Source organism: Pantherophis guttatus, chromosome 2 (assembly GCF_059756535.1).
Source record: "Pantherophis guttatus breed Tessera chromosome 2, ASM5975653v1, whole genome shotgun sequence".
Classification (NCBI taxonomy): Eukaryota; Metazoa; Chordata; class Lepidosauria; order Squamata; family Colubridae; genus Pantherophis; species Pantherophis guttatus.
In genome coordinates, this window is record NC_142064.1 from 270,066,607 (window position 1) to 270,085,319 (window position 18,713).

Consider the following 18,713-nt stretch of genomic DNA (forward strand, 5'->3'; position numbering starts at 1 on the left):
ATTTGGGGTCACATGAAAGGCAACTGGGTATCAATTTTCAATTTGCAATAAATTGATGACATAATTGAAAGTCGCACTTCTTGTGACCTCAATGTGTGTCCTAAGTAAGATGGGGTTCATTTAATCACGGGTGTGTCAGGCACATGTAGGTGGCGACCAATGATCTGCCCTCAAGAGCAGGGATCCATCCAAATTCCAACCCAGGAGATTTCTCTTAAAGTTCCCCTCCGAATGCAACACAGGAAGCCAAAACTGTCCAGCGAGGGAGGATGGAGCCTGAAGAATCGGGATGGCAGCTGTTTGTACACAATTGGTGTTCTTTCTGTTTTAAAGGGCATCACACACAGAGCTTTAAAAAAACAGCAGGATTTTGATTATGGCACAATTTGACTGCCATCTTGAGGTTTTTGACACCCTGCCAGTCCATACCATAAAAATAGTCCTCTTGATTGTTTTGAACAATAATTTTATTAAGGATTGTATTCGCAGATCCAACAAAGGAACAATATAAGTTTGTATGAAAACATGAAAAAGACAGTGTGAAAAATAATCTTTCCCAAAAAGATAGTAAGAAAAAGAAAACTTTCTCTTTTCTTCCTCAGCCACATATTCAACATCAACATTTTATCCCTAAATAAACCAGCAGATGCATCTTCATTCCACCCTCACCCCATTTTCTCCTCTCTAAATCTTCAGAGTTCTCCTTATTGATCAACAAAGTCTAGTAAGAATTAACAAAAATACCTGGGTGCCTTCACTTACGACTGTAGCAACGTATGACCGGAAAGCCATTCCAAGTGATGGTCCTAAGCCGAGGACTTCCTGTTCTCTGCAAAACATTGTATCTACTCTGCGTATAAGTTACTAATGTGGCTTTGTGAGCAAAATATCCTCATACTCCCAACACTTGTGCCCTTTTCCCTCACTGTGTCCTCTCTGATGGTATTTAAGGCTGCTTCAGTAGGAAAAATATTTTCCCCACATCAAATATTTGCACGATTTCCCTTCTGTCACTGTGTGAAGTTCCTGGTAAATGTTAACATCTGAATGTTTTTTTAAAGAACGGTTTCCAACGTTTTTTTTTTAATTGAAAAAGTTTTTCAAATACAAGTTTTTCCCCCTTTCCCCCCCACTCCACCCTAACCCCCTCCCCCTCCCCTCCCCCTGTGGCTTCTCCAAAATAAAACCCAAATTAATAACAGATTATATAATACTTTACCATCCTTTTGTACCACCCCCCATATACTAACCCTTTCTTTCTAACAATATTATTATATCCCCCTTATACTATACATTTCAAAAACAACAATCAACTGTAAAATTATATAATAAATTCTAATTTAGCAATTTCATCTATTCAACTCATAATCTATCCTTCTAACAATATCATTATATCCCACTTATACTATACATTTCAAAGCAACATTCAAAGCAACTTTCAGCTGTAAAACTATATAATAAATCCTAATTTAGCAATTTCAACTCATAATCTATCCATTTCCTCCTCCCCCATACATATATCTCTTAATTCGAATCTTTTACGTATATTGATATAACATAACATCCCTTCTCCTAAACTAAACAATCAGTAAACCAACCTATCTCCACCCACTTTCCTACAGGTCTACATACATAATATTTTCAATATCTTTTATTCTTCTGCCCATTCCACTAAAAAAAAAATTTATTTACATATATATATAAAATCCTCAATTGACTTTAAGTTTGTAATCCATATGATATCTTCTGTAATGTCTCACATCTGGATTGTTAATTCCATTACCCATGTTAGGGTAACATCACATCCTAATTCCAACAGTATGTTCGGTATCTTCAATTACCATCTGCCCCCATCAATAGTAAATATTTTCATATATAAAAAAAACCACCCGAGTGACTTTATATTTATATTCCATATAGTGTCGTCTATAATGTCTTCCATCTAGATTATTAATTCCAACCACCGTGTTGGGGTAACAGCCAGATCTTCTGCATGCCCCAATCCCATAGTTCTCTTGCCTTATAGCTCAGCATAAACGTAATCCATTTGTCAAAGAATCCAAAATAGAAAATTCCAATCCACTCAATTTATGGCCATCTTCACATCCCAAGAGTGCAGCACTACAGAGATCTGTCACTCTCCTCAGGATAATATAAACCAATACTTTGCCTCAACTAAATTTCTAAATATTCAATCGTCTCTTGAGTAACTGGCATTACACTGTTGTTTGGTCCAAAAGTTTTTATTTTTGTAGGACCTGCTTCTTCTTTTCTTAACTTTTTGTGGCTTAGATCTCCATCCTGGTTTCCTTTCTATGAGTTGTATATCAACTGTTTGGTTTCCATGCTGGTCTGTAGCTTGATAAGTCATCACATTAGAATCCAAAGCCGCCTCTCTTGTATTTATAGGTAATCCAACTATAGCCTCCGAAGGAGAATCCAGAAGCGGCTCATCCACAAAAGCCTCTGTAACTTGTTGTTTTTCCGTTACCTCCACCTCCATCTGTTTAGCCTGAATTTCAATCTCTTGTTGATTTTGCTTTTCTTTATTCCCCTCGTGTATTATACGTGGAGATGTTAAACCCATTTTAAAAACCTTATAGTAAAATTCTTCCGCTTTTTCAGCTGTATTTAATTGATATCGTTCTCCTTGATATCTCAATATTATACCAACTGGGACATCCCACCTGAATGGGATGTTTTGTTTCTTTAGTTCAGTCACCAAAAATCCAAAATCCTTTCTACCTTTTAACATCTTAGGCGGTAGTTCTTTAAATATCCAGATCTTCCTTCCATGCATTTCAAGAGTGGAGTTGAAAGACTTTTGCACAATATCATTTCTTATTTCTTTATCAGTAAAGTAAATCACCACATCTCTAGGCAACTGCCTTTGCTTTGCCACCCAAGAATTAACTCTGTAGGCCTTATCAATCTTGCAGGATACATCTTCAGGGCTAACCTTTAAAATCCCAGCCAGAACTTCAGCAGACATCTTTCTCAAATCTTGTCTTTTATCTTCCTGTGTTCCCCTAATTCTAACCGCAAATTCCATGAGTCTGAATTGCATTATTGTGGTTTCATTTTCAATCCTTTGTTTTATATTATCTACATTGTAAGTCTTATAGTCAGCTTCCTTTATTTTTTTAAACTCTACTTCTGAGCTTTTTTCTTGAATCCTTATTAAATCATTTTCAATTCTTTGTATTTTATTATCCAAATTATAAATCTTATCATCAACTTCCTTAGTGTCTATTTTTGAATTTATAATTTCATCCATCTTCAGAATTATTTCTATAAAACTTTTCATATGTTGCTTCAGAATATCATACTTTTGTTGAATCAACTCTTTAATTTCCTGTCTAAAATTTTCAAGATTCAGATTCACAGTCTTATCATGTCTTGCCATCTCCTCCGGTAAAAATTTCTTTAGGTCTATGAAGCCATTCTTCTGCATCTGCAAACTCTCAACTTGTTTATGCGATTTATAAATGGGAGAGCCCCCCCCCCATGGCTTGGTTATCTGGCTTTGTCAGTTTTAGCGCCATCCTGCCACACAAAAGATTTTTTTTTCCTTTTTCCTTTTAAAGAAAAAGACTTCTCTCCAAACAATATCAATCACAAGTCTCTAAGAAGGAAGAAACATGAAATAAGAATTTTTTCTCTCACTTCTAACCAGCACTTTTGCTAGATACTTTGTAACTTTGTAACGTTATAAGCTATTCAAACGGAAGGACTTTCACTTTCAGCTTTTCTCAAGCCTCAGCCAGTCGCCATTTTAAACTCTCCTTTTTCCTCCTTTCACTCTTCTTTAACTTTAAAATCAGTCTTGGGGTTAGAATACTTGCAGTTTAGAATCCCCGATTCGAATTTCATCCTGCTTATTCAGATGATCTGTTAATTTCGTTGATTGGTCCGGTCCCAGCGCCTGGCTCTGCAAAAAGGCAGAGTTCTCCCGAAGTCCGGAGCAGCGGCGAGCGGAAATAGGGAGCCACAACCTGCTCGTCCCCAAGAGTAAAAAAAAGAATTCTGGGGACTTCGCAGAGAGCTCTACCTGCCCTCGCCTGCTCTGTCTCACATTTCCTTCAGGAAATGGAGTTTTTCGAGCCGCCTTTCAGATGTAAAGGCGGATCTTTACAGGCAACGGGGCTGGCGGTCTCAGAGGACCATCTGGCGGCGACGGAAGCCAGACCGGAAGCCCGGTTTCCAACATTTTTCACACCTGAAGAGATTTATCTCTGCTATGGACTTTCTGGTGCTTTTTTAGCTTTGATTTACTATGAAAAGGTTTCTCGCACTCTGCACACTTGTGAAGCTATTCTCTTGTGTGATTTCGGGTGTGCATTTGAAGTTTTGAACGATGGGCAAAACATTTCCCACACTCCAGACATTTATATGGGTTTTCTCTAGTGTGGATTCGCTGATGTATCACAAGAGTATCTTTCCGAGAAAAACATTTATCACACTCCAGACATTTATATGGGTTTTCTCCAGTGTGGATTCGCTGATGTATCACAAGAGTATCTTTCCGAGAAAAACATTTTCCACACTCCAGACATTTATATGGGGTTTCTCCAGTGTGGATTTGCTGATGTATCACAAGATTATCTTTCCGAGAAAAACATTTCCCACACTCCAGACATTTATATGGGTTTTCTCCAGTGTGGATTCGCTGATGTATCACAAGAGTATCTTTCCGAGAAAAACATTTTCCACACTCCAGACATTTATATGGGTTTTCTCCAGTGTGGGTTCGCTGATGTATCACAAGATTATCTTTCCGAGAAAAACATTTATCACACTCTGAGCATTTGTGGGGTTTCTCTCCTGTATGAATTCGGCTGTGACTTCTAAGGGAAGATGGGTCAGCAAATGCTCTCCCACAGTCTAAACATTTGTAGTTTTTTTCCCCTGTGTGAATTTTCACATGACTTCTAAGGGCTGATGAGGTACGATAAAATCTTCCACAGTCGTTGCATTCATATGGCTTCTCCCCTGTGTGTGTTTTATGATGTGTCCAAAGGTCTCCCTTTTGAGTGAAACATTTTCCACATTCAACGCATCTGAATGGCTTCTCTCCTGTGTGGAGCCTTTGATGTCTTCCAAGGTGTTGTTTTTGGGAAAAGCATTTCCCACACTCCCCACATTTGTAGGGTTTCTCACCTGTGTGGATTCTCTGATGAATTTGAAGCACTCCTGGGAAAAAAAAACTTTTCCCACACTCCCCACATTTATAGGGCAACTCTCCTTTATGCCATTCCTGGTGTCTCTGAAGTTCATAAGAATACATAAATCGCTTCTCACATTCTGGGCATTCATAGGGTCTTTCTCCAGTATGAATTTTTTGATGTCGCTCCAGGGTTGATTTTGTGGAAAAACATTTCCCACATTCGAGGCACTTTTCGTTTTTCTCACCTCTGTGTGTTTTCTCATGACTCCGAAGAGATGAACTCTGGATGAAACATTTTCCACACTCAAAGCATTTGTAAGATTTTATTCCTGCATGAACCTGCTTATGGACCCAAAGACTTGAGTTCTGGCAAAAGCTCTTCCCACATTCCCAACACTTGTAAGGTTTCTCCCCTGTGTGAATTCTCTCGTGGTTTCTGAGAGTGGTTTTTTCACCGAAAAACTTCCCACATTCCAGACATCGATAAGGTTTCTCTCCAGTGTGGATTTTCTGATGTGAAAGAAGTCCTGACTTTAGACCAAAGCGTAAGTCACATTCCTCACATTTATAGGTTTTTACTGTCGGGGGCCTTCTGAGATCTTTGGTGTGTTTTCCAGAGAAGGATTTCTTACCCTCTAAACCTTTTCTGGATCCACTTCCCACATGGACCTTCCTGTGGGTCAAAAGGAGGGACCGGCGAGCAAATGATTTCCCACACTCCCCACATTTGCAGGGTTTCTCCTCTTTGTGCCTCTTCTGGTGACTCCGAAGTTGAGAAGAACTCACAAATCGTTTCTCGCATTCTGGGCATTCATAGGGTCTCTCTCTGGTGTGAAGTCTCTGATGTTCAGTTAGGGTTGACTTGTCAGCAAAACATTTCCCACATTCTGGGCACTTTTCGTTTTTCTCCCCTGTGTGTGTTTTCTCATGTCTCTGAAATGATGAGCTCTCAGTGAAACATTTTCCACACTCAAAGCATTTGTAAGGTTTGATTCCTGCATGGCTCTTCCCATGGCGCCTAAAACTTGACTTCTGAGAAAAGCTCTTCCCACATTCCCAACAGTTGTAAGGTTTCTCTCCTGTGTGGATTCTCATGTGGTCCCCGAGAGTGGCTTTTGCACGGAAAAATTTCCCACATTCCAGACATTGATAAGGTTTCTCTCCAGTGTGGATTTTCCGATGTGTACGAAGGCTTGACTTTAGACCAAAGCGTAAGTCACATTTCTCACATTTATAGGTTTTTACTGTTGGGGGGCTTCTGAGATCTTTGGTGTCTTTTCCAGAGAAGGATTTCTCGCCCTCCAAACCTTCACTGCATCTGCTTCCCACATGGACTTTCCTGTGGGTGAAAAGGTGGGACTGGAGAGTAAAGGATTTCCCACACTCTAAGCATTCATGGGTTTTTTTGTCCTTTTGTGGAGTGCTGCTTGTGTCTGACGGGGCATCCAAAAGTTTCCCAGGCTCCATCCTTTTTGGCGGAAGCTGCCTTGGGCTGATTTTCTAATATTTGTTGATAGTTGACTTGCAAGGTAGATCTAGTTTTATCCGCTGTTGGAAGGCAAAAGAAGCAGAGAACATTATTTCCTTTCCAGAAATGTAGAGTGTCACAAAATCTCTAGAAGGAAAACACATGTTGTTGTGGTCATTAAGTGATTTTGGGGGGGTTGTTAAGTGAAGGAAGACGCAGGGAAGAAATGGAGGGGTGCCTGAAGGGGGTGGTGGACACCCTGGAAGTCCAGCACAGGCCACGCCTGAATTAGGAGAGCTGCAGTGGGGTGCAAAGCTGCAGCTGCCCCCAGAAGCCTCAGTCGCCCCATCTGGGCTCTGCAATGGGGCAGAAATGCCAAGATGGTGCCTTATTTATTTATCTATCTATCTATCTATCTATCTATCTATCTATCTATCTATCTATCTATCTATCTATCTATCTATCTATCGGACTTATATGTCGCCCTTTCTCCACAAGGACTCAGGGCGGCTCACAGCAATAAAGCAACAACAAGTCCAGATTAAAATTTAAATGATAAAAGAATCTAAAATTCCCATTAAAACCCCTTCAGTCCAGGCCAGCCTGGCGAAACAACCATGTTTTAAGGTCACGGCGGAAGGAGCAAAGATCGGGGGCCACCCGGAGCTCCAAGGGGAGCTGATTCCAGAGGGTAGGTGCGCCTACAGAGAAGGCTCGCTCTCTAGGGGCCGTCAGCCAACATTACTTGGCTCAATCGTTACAGTAATTGAGCAAAGACATCATGCGATACCTCACATAATGACCACTTTGCTAAACGATTGAGATTCCAATTCAACTTGTAGTCATACGTCGAGGACTACCTACAGGGAACCCAAAAGATTAAGGCATCACAGAAGCCAAAGAGGAGGAAAGGAAGCTGAGGTTAGTGTAAGCAACCCTTTTTCTTTTCCCATTTTCTTGCTTTTTCTGCTTATTCCACTTATGAGCTCCATCCCATCATGGCTAGTTGATCCTGGCTTCCTCGTGACACGTCTCCTCTCCCTGCATGGATCCGTTTCACAGCTCAGTCTCTTCCTTTGGGAAGACCATGCAACCCTCCTTCGTGCTCTTTATTTATTTGCACTTTAAATTTATTTGCCACCCATCTCGCCGAGGGGCCCAGGGGTCTTATGAGAGTAAAAATGGAGAAAGGAATAGAAGTGTAAACGTAACAGTATCAAGGTAATGAAATGATGAGCACCCCGAAAAGCATCACTGCTGATCAGAGCAAATAAAGCCACACAGAGCTTCCCAAAATTGAAATGAATGATCCTGTTTGTTATCTCAACTGGCCCTGAAAGCAACAGAAGAAAGAAAAAGAAAACCAACAATCTGAGCTGCGACATGGCTTAATCCTGGCGTATATTTATTCCTAGGGTTTCTGAAGGGGGGGGAGGCCTCATTGAATACCTTCAGAAGGAAAAGCCCCAAATAAAGGATCCCCAATAAAGGATCCAGAGAATTTCAATTAAAATGTAAACTTTAGGAGAAGGCCTAAGCGCTTCAGCTTACTAAACCAGGGGTCCCCAACGTTTCGGATCTCAGGGAGCACTAAATTCATAATTTTAAATTCCACAGACCACTAATATAATCTGCCTAATGACCGGCTGGGTGGGCTAGGTGATCATGTGATTGGATGGGCGTGGCCAACTCGATGTCCAACTCTATGTCACTCACTTTGGGGGCCGGAGCGCCCTACTGCTCGAAGACAGCGGGTGCGTGCTCCCTTGACATAATATGGCCCCCTGCTCCCGCCATATCTACCCCTCCCACTCACAGTACCGATGGTGAAAACACAGTCTGGACAAGCTCGACCCCCCCACATTACCCCCGGATCCCCCCCACCCCCCACCATGCGTCATGGCCAGGCCCAACCCTCCCCTTGGTGGGTTATCCCCCAAACCCACAACCCTAGTTCCCATCCAACCCCCCTCCCCCCTCCCCAGACCCCTTAAAAGGTTAAACAAAGACAATTTTAAAAAACCCCTCAGCCCCCTCTTTGCGTCATGCCATAATGTATGCAGATTGTTCCTGTTTAGGCCTTGTCCCATAATGCACTTGGGGTTACAGTTTAGTACAGCGGTCACCAACTGGTGATCTGTGGACCACTGGTGGTCCGTGAGAAAATTTTCGTGGCCGCATTAAAACTTTTTGCATTTTTTTATATTGCACTAAATCAGGGGTCCTCGAACTATGGCCCCTGGGCTGGGTATGTGCACTGAACGTTTGTGTTTCTGCAGAGAGTCTCTCCCCTTTGGGGTCTTTTTGTGCGGGTTGGAGGGGGGCAGAAATTCCAACTTGGGGTCTGCTTCAGCCTCCTGGTGCAGGGCTTGGGACAAAGGCTGGAGGGAAGAGCCACCTGTTTTGCCAATCCTTTCTCGTGGTGGCTCCAACAACTCCACGGCCCTACTCATATGGGGGGACACACTCTGGACCTAGTTTTTATCTCTGGTCAGTGGTTGAGTGGCCTTGATATAGGGGATGTAGATATCGAACCCTTGTCATGGTCTGACCACTCGCTCCTTCGACTTGACTTTCTGACCGCCGTACCCCGTCGCAGGGAGGCGGAACCGACCAGGTGGTTCCGCCCCAGGCGCCTGATGGACCCTGATAGGTTCCAGATGGAGCTTGGGCCATTTCCTGAGACTCTAGCTCATGACTCGGCTGATGACCTGGTGGCCGCCTGGGATAGGGCGGCTGCCGGGGCTTTGGACCGGGTCGTGCCTTTGCGGCCTCTGACCCGGCACCGAACTCACTTAGCTCCTTGGTTTTCCGAGGAGCTGAGGGAGATGAAGCGCCGGAAAAGACGCCTAGAGAGCAGTTGGAGGGCCAGTCGTTCCGAGTCTGACTTGACACTGGTAAGGTCTCATATTAAGACCTACCTAGTGGCGATAAAAGCGGCGAAATCTAGCTATTTTGCCGCTCTTATCGCGTCATCAGATAACCGCCCAGCCACCCTGTTTAGGGTGACCCGCTCCCTCCTCCATCTGGGAGCGCGGGAGGACCCCTTGCAGGGCCGAGCTGAGGATTTTGTACAGTATCTGGATGATAAAATAACTCAGATTCGGGAAGACTTGGCCGCCGACTGGGTTAGTTCAGACGAGATGACTGAGGCAGGCCTTGAGAGTGTTATCTGGGAGGAGTTCGATCCTGTGGCTCCCGAGGACATGGACAGGATCTTGGGACGGCTGAACGCAACCACATGTTTATTGGACCCGTGTCCCTCCTGGTTGGTGCTGGCTTCCCGGGAGGTTACACGAGGCTGGCTCCAGGGGATTATTAACGCTTCTTTGAGCGAGGGTGTCCTGCCGGCCGCCTTGAAAGAGGCGGTGGTGAGGCCTCTCCTCAAGAAGCCATCCCTGGATCCGGCTATTTTGGCTAACTATCGTCCAGTCTCCAACCTTCGCTTTATTGCGAAGGTTGTTGAGAGTGTGGTGGCGCGACAGCTTCCCCAGTACCTGGATGAAGCTGTCTATCTGGATCCGCTCCAGTCCGGCTTCAGACCTGGGTACAGCACGGAAACGGCATTGGTCGCGTTGGTGGATGATCTCTGGAGGGCCCGGGATAGGGGTTATTCCTCTATCCTGGTCCTATTAGACCTCTCAGCGGCTTTTGATACCATCGACCATGGTATCATGTTGCGCCGGCTGGAGGGACTGGGAGTGGGGGGCACTGTTTTGCGGTGGTTCTCCTCCTATCTCTCCGACCGGTCGCAATCTGTGTTGACAGGGGGGCAGCGGTCGACCCCAAGGCGCCTTGTTTGTGGGGTGCCGCAAGGGTCGGTCCTCTCGCCCCTCCTGTTCAACATTTATGTGAAGCCGCTGGGTGAGATCATCCGTGGTTTTGGGGTGGAGTTCCATCAGTACGCTGATGACACTCAGCTGTACATTTCCACCCCAGACCATCCCAATGATGCCTTGGAAGTGATGTCCCAGTGCCTGGAGGCCGTGCGGGTCTGGATGGGGAGAAACAGGCTTCGACTCAACCCTTCCAAGACCGAGTGGCTGTGGCTGCCGGCGTCCCGGTATAGCCAGCTGACGCCATCGCTGGTTATTGGGGGCGAATCATTGGCCCCCACAGAGAGGGCCCGCAACTTGGGTGTCCTCCTGGATGCGCGGCTGTCCTTAGAAGGGCATATGACAGCCGTGGCCAGGAGGGCTTTTTGTCAGGTTCGCCTGATACGCCAGTTGCGTCCCTTTCTGGACCGGGACTCCCTACGCACGGTCACTCAAGCACTCGTCACTTCTCGTCTGGACTATTGTAACGCTCTCTACATGGGGCTCCCCTTGGGGTGCACCCGGAGGCTCCAACTGGTGCAGAATGCGGCTGCGCGGGGGATTATGGGAGCGACGGGGCGCTCCCATGTGACTCCTCTCCTGCGCGAGCTGCATTGGCTTCCGGTGGACTTCCGGGTGCGCTTCAAGGTGTTGGTGATTACCTTTAAAGCGCTCCATGGCTTAGGGCCAGGGTACTTACGGGACCGCCTTCTGCCACCAATAGCCTCCCACCGGCCGGTTCGCTCCCACAGAGAGGGCCTCCTCAGGGTGCCGTCGGCCAGACAATGCCGGCTGACGACCCCCAGGAGGAGAGCCTTCTCTGTGGTGGCACCTACCCTATGGAACAATCTACCCCCAGAGATACGAGTGATCTCCGACCTCCGGATTTTTCGTCGGGCCCTAAAAACTCATTTTTTTCAACTAGCCGGTCTGTCCTGATTTTAGGGTTAGTTTTTAAAATTTTTAAAATTTTAATATTTATTTTAATTGACAAGTTTTAAATTATGAGCCAAATTTATAAATTATCTTAATTCTATTTTAATTGTGATGTTTGTATAGATGTTTTTTATCTGGCTGTTCACCGCCCTGAGTCCGAAAGGAGAAGGGCGGTATAGAAATGCGAATAAATAAATAAATAAAATAAATAAACAACTGCTTCCTATTGGGGCCCTAAGGGGCCCAGGAGGGGAGGCAAGAGTGGCTGGCAGGGGAGGGTCGGGCCTGGCCATGACACGCGGTGGGGGGTGGGGGGGATCCGGGGGTAATGGGGGGGGTCAAGCTTGTCCAGACTGTGTTTTCACCATCGGTACTGTGAGTGGGAGGGGTAGATATGGCGGGAGCAGGGGGCCATATTATGTTAAGGGAGCACGCACCCGCTGTCTTTGAGCAGTAGGGCGCTCGGCCCCCAAAGCTCCACTCGTTTTCCAGGTTGCACAGACCCTCAGGGCCCAGGCCTTCAACTGATGTTGTGCAACGCCAGGTCTGTAGTAAATAAAGCCCCCCTCATTTGTGATCTTGTTCAGGAGGGGGGAGCGGACCTGGCAGGTATTACAGAGACCTGGTTGGGCCCGGAGGGAGGGATTCCTCTGGTAGAAATGTGCCCACCAGGTTTCCACGCATTCCATCAGCCGAGGCCACAGGGGAGGGGCGGGGGAGTAGCGGTTATTATTAGAGAAGGCCTTAGGCCGAGGGAGACCACTGTTCCTCAGACGGCCGGTTGTGAGTCCCTCCTTGTGAAGTGGGGCCATGGGGTTCAGATGGGTCTGTTGATCACGTACCTGGCTCCCTGCCACGTGGCTGCAGCCCTGCCTGAGCTACTCAACGTTATCGCCGCGGTGGCGGTTGATCCCCCCAGACTTATGGTCATGGGGGATTTCAACCTGCCGTCCGTGGGTGAGGCGTCTGAGGTGGCTCGGGAGTTCATGGCATCCATGACGGACATGGACCTGACCCAGCTAATTCATGGCCCTACGCACACGGGGGGAAACACACTGGACTTGGTTTTTGTCTCTGGACAGTGGTTGAGTGATCTCGAGATAGGGGACATAGTCATCAAGCCCTTGTCATGGTCGGATCACTCTCTCTTTCGCCTTGACTTTCGAACCGCGGTACCCCGCCGCAGGGAGGCAGAACTGATAAGATGGTACCGCCCCAGGCGCCTGATGGAACCTGATAGGTTCCAGATGGAGCTTGGGCCAATCCCCGAGGATCTGGCTCACGCCTCGACTGGAGACCTAGTGGCCGCCTGGGACAGGGCGGCCGCTGGAGCTCTGGATCGAGTCGTGCCTTTGCGGCCTCTGACCCGGCGCTGATCTCACCTGGCTCCTTGGTTCACCGAGGAGCTGAGGAAGATGAAGCGCCGGAAAAGACGCCTAGAGAGTAGTTGGAGGGCTAGTCTTTCTGAATCGGACTGGACACTGGTAAGATCTCATATTAGGAATTACCTAGTGGCGATAAAAGCAGCAAAACCCAGCTGTACATCTCCAAGAGTTGGGGGTGGGAGGCTCTGTACTATGGTGGTTCTCCTCCTTTCTCTCTGACCGGTCGCAGTCTGTGTTGACAGGGGGGCAGAGGTCGACCCCGAGGCCCCTCATATGTGGGGTGCCACAGGGATCGGTCCTCTCGCCCCTTTTGTTCAACATTTATGTAAAGCCGCTGGGCGAGATCATCCGTGGTTTCGGGGTGAAGTACCATCAGTTCGCTGACGACACCCAGCTGTACATCTCCACCCCGGGCCACCCCAACGATGCCCTTGAAGTGATGTCCCGGGGCCTGGAAGCCGTACAGATCTAGATGGGGAGAAACAGGCTCAGGCTCAACCCATCCAAGACCGAGTGGCTGTGGTTTCCGACGTCCCGATATAGTCAGCTGGTGCCATCGCTGACTATTGGGGGCGAAACATTGGTCCCCACGGAAAGGGCTCGCAACTTGGGCGTCCTCCTGGATTCACGGCTGTCTATAGAAGAGCACTTGACGGCCGTGACCGGGAGGATTTTTCATCAGGTTCGCCTGATCTGCCAGTTGCGTCCCTTTCTAGATCGGGACTCTCTACACACAGTCACTCATGCCCTTGTCACCTCTCGTCTGGACTATTGTAATGCTCTCTACATGGGGCTCCCCTTGAGGTGCACTTGGAGGCTCCAACTGGCGCAAAGTGCGGCCGTGCGGGTGGTTATGGGAGCGACGTGGAGTTCCCATGTAACACCTCTCCTGCGCGAGCTGCACTGGCTCCCGGTGGTCTTCCGAGTGCACTTCAAGGTTCTGGTTATCACCTTTAAAGCACTCCATGGCTCAGGACCTGGTTATCTACGGGACCGCCTGCTACCGCCAATAGCCTCCCACCGGTCAGTATGCTCCCATAGAGGGGCTGCTCCGGCTGCCGTCGGCCAAACAATGTCGACTGGCGGCCCCTAGGGGGAGAGCCTTCTCTGTGGGGGCACCTACGATCTGGAACGAGCTCCCCCCGGAGATTCGGAGGATCCCGGATCTGTGCACATTCTGTCGCGCACTTAAGACTTTTTTATTTCATCAAGCTGGCCTGGCCTAAATCTTCTCCCCTTTTTAAATGCAAATTTTAATCTATTTTTAAATTATGGGGTATTTTAAATTTGTTCAGCCAAATTATTTAATTCGTTTTTATTCTATTTTAAATTTTTGTATTTATGTGTTTTATCTTCTGGCTGTTCACCGCCCTGAGTCCTTCGGGAGTAGGGTGGTATAGAAATTTAAATAAATAAAATAAATAAATAAATAAATAAAATAAATAAATAAATGGCTAAGAATGTATCGCTGAAACAAGACCCAGTTTGGGCTGAGAGAACATTTCCCCCTGAAAGAACCAGATGAAGGCTGGGCAGGGCAGCCCCACCTCCACTTGAGTCCCCAGGCAGCCTCTTTTGGCTTCAGGGCTGCCTCCCCCCCCCCCGGCCGATGCGACTCCCCCACTCCGTGGCCTTCCGCTCAGGGTCCACCTCCAACTCCACCAAGAGTGGCTTCTTACAACTAATATAGATCAAACAAATTTTGCCTTCACTCTGCACCTTGGCAGAAAAACCCAATTTTATTTCATGGCATGGGCCCTGGGTACTTGCAGGATCACCTTCTGCCTGCCTCCAACCGCCCAGTGCGCTCACATAGGACTGCCCTCCTCCGGGTGCCATCGGCCAGACAATGTCGGCTGATGACGCCCAGGATGAGGGCGTTCTCTGTGGGCACACCGACACCTCCGCTCTTTCCGCGGTGACCTAAAGACATGGCTTTTCCAACAAATTTGCTGATCTGATGGGAGCTTTTAACTTTAATTCTTTGGGGATTTTAAATTGAGTATTTTAGTCGTAATTTTACTGTTTTATTGTTTTATCTTATCTAGTCTTTCGGGAGAAGGGCGGCATATAAGTATAAATAAACTAAACTAAACTAAACTATTGCATTGCCACATAAAGATTTTTTTAAAAGCTTATTTTCCAAACCAAATTTCATTGACTCACCTTTAAAGTTACAGCCAAGAAGTCCCTGGGTCACTTGTTACTTCTCTGAGTCAAGGGCAAGGATGACCCTCACTTGGTTTGATTTCTCCTTAACTGATTGGCCCTTTGTGCAGGAAGCTGCTTCTCCAGCCGGGCCAAGATTCCCAAATTTTCTAGGATGGAGTCCTGGCCAAAATGTTGCGTGTTCTGATCCAAGAAGGCCCCCTTCTCCTCTCTGCAGTTCATGGCCAGATCCTCGCTGGTCTCCTGCAAAGAGAAATGAAAAAGGCTCAGATGCCGACAGTAACGCTGAGCTTGATCTATAAATGACCTGGACGGGGAAGGAAAAAATAGGATTGTTTGCTGAGGATACAAGATAACAGGAGATCCAATCGTGATTGAAGATCTTGATGAGCCAAAATGGAAGAATCTGGCAAGATGGAAGCCCAAGAGGGACCTATGCATAGTTGTGAGTAAGAAAACCCAAAGGAAAACAAGAGAGATCCTGCTGCTCCTTCGGGATCTTTTTGGAGGCTTAAGAGGCCATAAGAATTCCAGCCTTCCTGGGACCCAAAGCTACTTTGGACAGGCGTTTTCCACTTATGCCAGGCAACCTCCTGCCCATCAGCTTCTTCTAGGAGCCGCTCACAAGACCAGCCTCACAACTTCCTTAGAGTTTGTGCTTTCCAAGACATCCAGGACTCCCCATTGCAACCAGGCCGGTCAGTCGGTGTTAAATCCACATTGCATATCCGAAGACGCCTTTTAAAGCTCCGTTTCCTCCAGTTTTCCAACTGCGCTTGAGGGAAACGGATCTTCAGAGGCTTCCTGTTCAAACGGACCACACAGAGACCTTCTGCAAGTAACCTCCCCTAAAGCTTCTTCTCCGATCCATCCGGATCCCCCCGGGGAGCCTTGGTCGGGCGAAGAGGGGGCAGATCCACCCCGGGGATTAGAGAGAGACTTTTCTGAAAGCAACTTCCCCACAGCTCCTTCTAGGATCCCCCCGGATCCCCCAGGGAAGCTTTGGTCGGGAGAGGAGGGGGCAGAAATCAACCTCGGGGACGGAGCCCCCTTTGCCCCCCTGGAGGGAAGGGAGGGATCGGCTCCCTGCAGGCAACGCCAGAGCCGGATCTCCCCGAGGAAAGCCCGGCAAGCCGAAGAGCGGGATCCGCAGCTCCCTTCCTCCTGGCGGGGAGAGGATCTCCTGGGAGGAGGGGCGGCCTGGAGGCCGGAGGGAGAGCAGCCCCACCTGACGCCAGCGGGATCCAGAAACCTCTCCGGAGGGATCCAGCGCCGATCTTCGCCGGGCGAAGCGGGACACGCGGAGGGCAGCGGAGATCCAGGCAGTGGGAGGGGAGAGGGGGGCGGGGCTTCTGCGCCCCTCTGGAGTTCCGCCCCCTCCTTGCAGCCCCGCCCCTCAGCAGCCTCTGCTCCTCCCCCTCCCTCCCCCCCAATCTCCCCCCCCAGCCAGGAAGCCTCCGCCGTTCCTCCGAGGGGCGTCGGGGTGGAGGGTTCCTCTGCCCATGGAAAGAGTGTCCCCTGCACGGTGGAGGCGGGGCTGCCCTCCTCCTGCTCCAGGGTGCCTGGGAGAGCCTGGATGAAGCCCCTTGGAGGGTTTTCTCTTGAGGAGCTCCGTGGAAAGGGCCAGGAACCTTCACTTCCCTTTTGGGGGTTTCTTTCCTTTTTGGGGGGTTCCTTCCTAACTGGATAATAAATATTTCTTTTTACTCCCAGGAACATACATACATACATACATACATACATACATACATACATACATACATTTATTCATTCATTCATTCATTCATTCATTCATTCATTCATTCAGCTGCCATCAGATCCTACACTGATCTCTAATAGTCCCTGGTGCAGGGGTTCCATGAAGACCCTCCATCCTGAGGATTTAAATTGGGGGGATCTCTGAGCAGAGATGGGGCTTCTCTCATTCCTTTGCTAATCACCAGAAACCCCCCAGACAGGAAAGAAGAGACTTTGGGGGAGCAGCCCAGATCTGATGCTTTTCCCCATAGAGGCAGCACAATACAACTGGGAAACAAGGCTGAAAATATTACCAATCCACTGTCCAATAGAAATGATTCCATTTCTCATTTTTCGCTTATGTGAGATTTAAAAACCCAAAATTTGATACCACTCGAAGAAACGTCTGGTGAACAAAATCAAAGATTTATTGAAAAACATGAAAATAAAAAGAAAAGCGGTTGCAAATGTCATAATGAATAAGTCCAGTTGATCCATGACTTAATGGAGTCTGCCCGTTATGGGTCTGGGTCATGGGTCCCATTTGGAGATGTGTCTGTCATAACTTCAAAGGGTCGCAGGTTGATGGCTGCCTGGAGTGAACCTCCATGATGGCTGCCTCTGTCCTCCAGCTGTGCCTGATGAGCTCTTGGCTCACAGGGGGGACCGACCCAAACTCAGCCTCTCCCACTGGAGCTGAGAAGGGAAGACGGCAGAGACCCCCACAGGAGGGGCCCCAAATAATGGAACCCCCTTTGATGGCAGGAGGAGCTGAATGCTCCCAGAGGCACAAGAGGGTGGGTGGGTGGAGGAATTAGCAGCGTGAAATGGCAGCACGGCCCCTTTTTCCTATTTTCAGTTGACCTTCTGTGTATCCCAGGACTGGACCTTCTTCCCAGAGAGCCTTAAATCCATAAAGAGAAAGAGCCTCCATCAGACTTGAGGAGCATCCGGGTACCAGGCGCCTCTGGGGAACCAGGTGTCCGGATCAAGGGGCTCACAGGGGGCTCCCACTCTGTGCTTGGAGGGATTGGGGAGATGCCAGAAACCCCCCTGGAGTAGCCAATTCATGAATCCCACAGAAAGATCCCATTAAATGTATACTATTTGAAGTGATATTTTTTATGAAAAATAGGTAAATTGGGTTTGGATTGATGGAAATAGGCAAGAAAAATATTTAATGTAACATTATTATTAATGACTAATAATGAAATATCTCCATAAAGAGTCAGAATATACTTAAAGAAATGTAAATTTATAGTTAAATCCACAACTGTCCACACAGTAGCTTTAATTGCACACACAACAGCCTCACAGTAACTGAATTTGGGGTCACATGAAACGGAACTGGGTATCAATTTAAAATTTGCAATAAATTGATGACATAATTGAAAGTCGCACTTCTTTGTGACCTCAATGTGTGTCCTAAGTAAGATGGGGTCCATTTAATCACGGGTGTGTCAGGCAGATGTAGGTGGCGACCAATGATCTGGCCTCAAGAGCAGGGATCCATCCAGATTCCAACCCAGGACATTTCTCTTAAAGTCCCCTTCCGAATGCAACACAGGAAGCCAAAACTGTCCAGCGAGGGAGGATGGAGCCTGAAGAATCGGGATGGCAGCTGTTTGTACACAATTGGTGTTCTTTCTGTTTTAAAGGGCATCACACACAGAGCTTTAAAAAAACAGCAGGATTTTGATTATGGCACAATTTGACTGCCATCTTGAGGTTTTTGACACCCTGCCAGTCCATACCATAAAAATAGTCCTCTTGATTGTTTTGAATAATAATTTTATTAAGGATTGTATTCGCAGATCCAACAAAGGAACAATATAAGTTTGTATGAAAACATGAAAAAGACAGTGTGAAAAATAATCTTTCCCAAAAAGATAGTAAGAAAAAGAAAACTTTCTCTTTTCTTCCTCAGCCACATATTCAACATCAACATTTTATCCCTAAATAAACCAGCAGATGCATCTTCATTCCACCCTCACCCCATTTTCTCCTCTCTAAATCTTCAGAGTTCTCCTTATTGA

General features: G+C 47.2%; 1 protein-coding gene across 1 annotated transcript; it reads right to left on the reverse strand.

Moving 5' to 3' along the window:
* Nucleotides 1–1,167: 1,167 nt before the first annotated feature.
* LOC148115863 (uncharacterized) lies at nt 1,168–16,258 on the reverse strand. Its single transcript, XM_087884227.1, has 3 exons — nt 16,169–16,258; nt 14,938–15,183; nt 1,168–6,715 (listed from the first exon to the last, which is right to left on the reverse strand). The coding sequence occupies exon 3, from the start codon at nt 6,632–6,634 to the stop codon at nt 4,313–4,315; it is 2,322 nt and encodes a 773-aa protein (XP_087740353.1). The 5' UTR covers nt 6,635–6,715; nt 14,938–15,183; nt 16,169–16,258; the 3' UTR covers nt 1,168–4,312.
* Between the last annotated feature and the right edge of the window lie 2,455 nt (nt 16,259–18,713).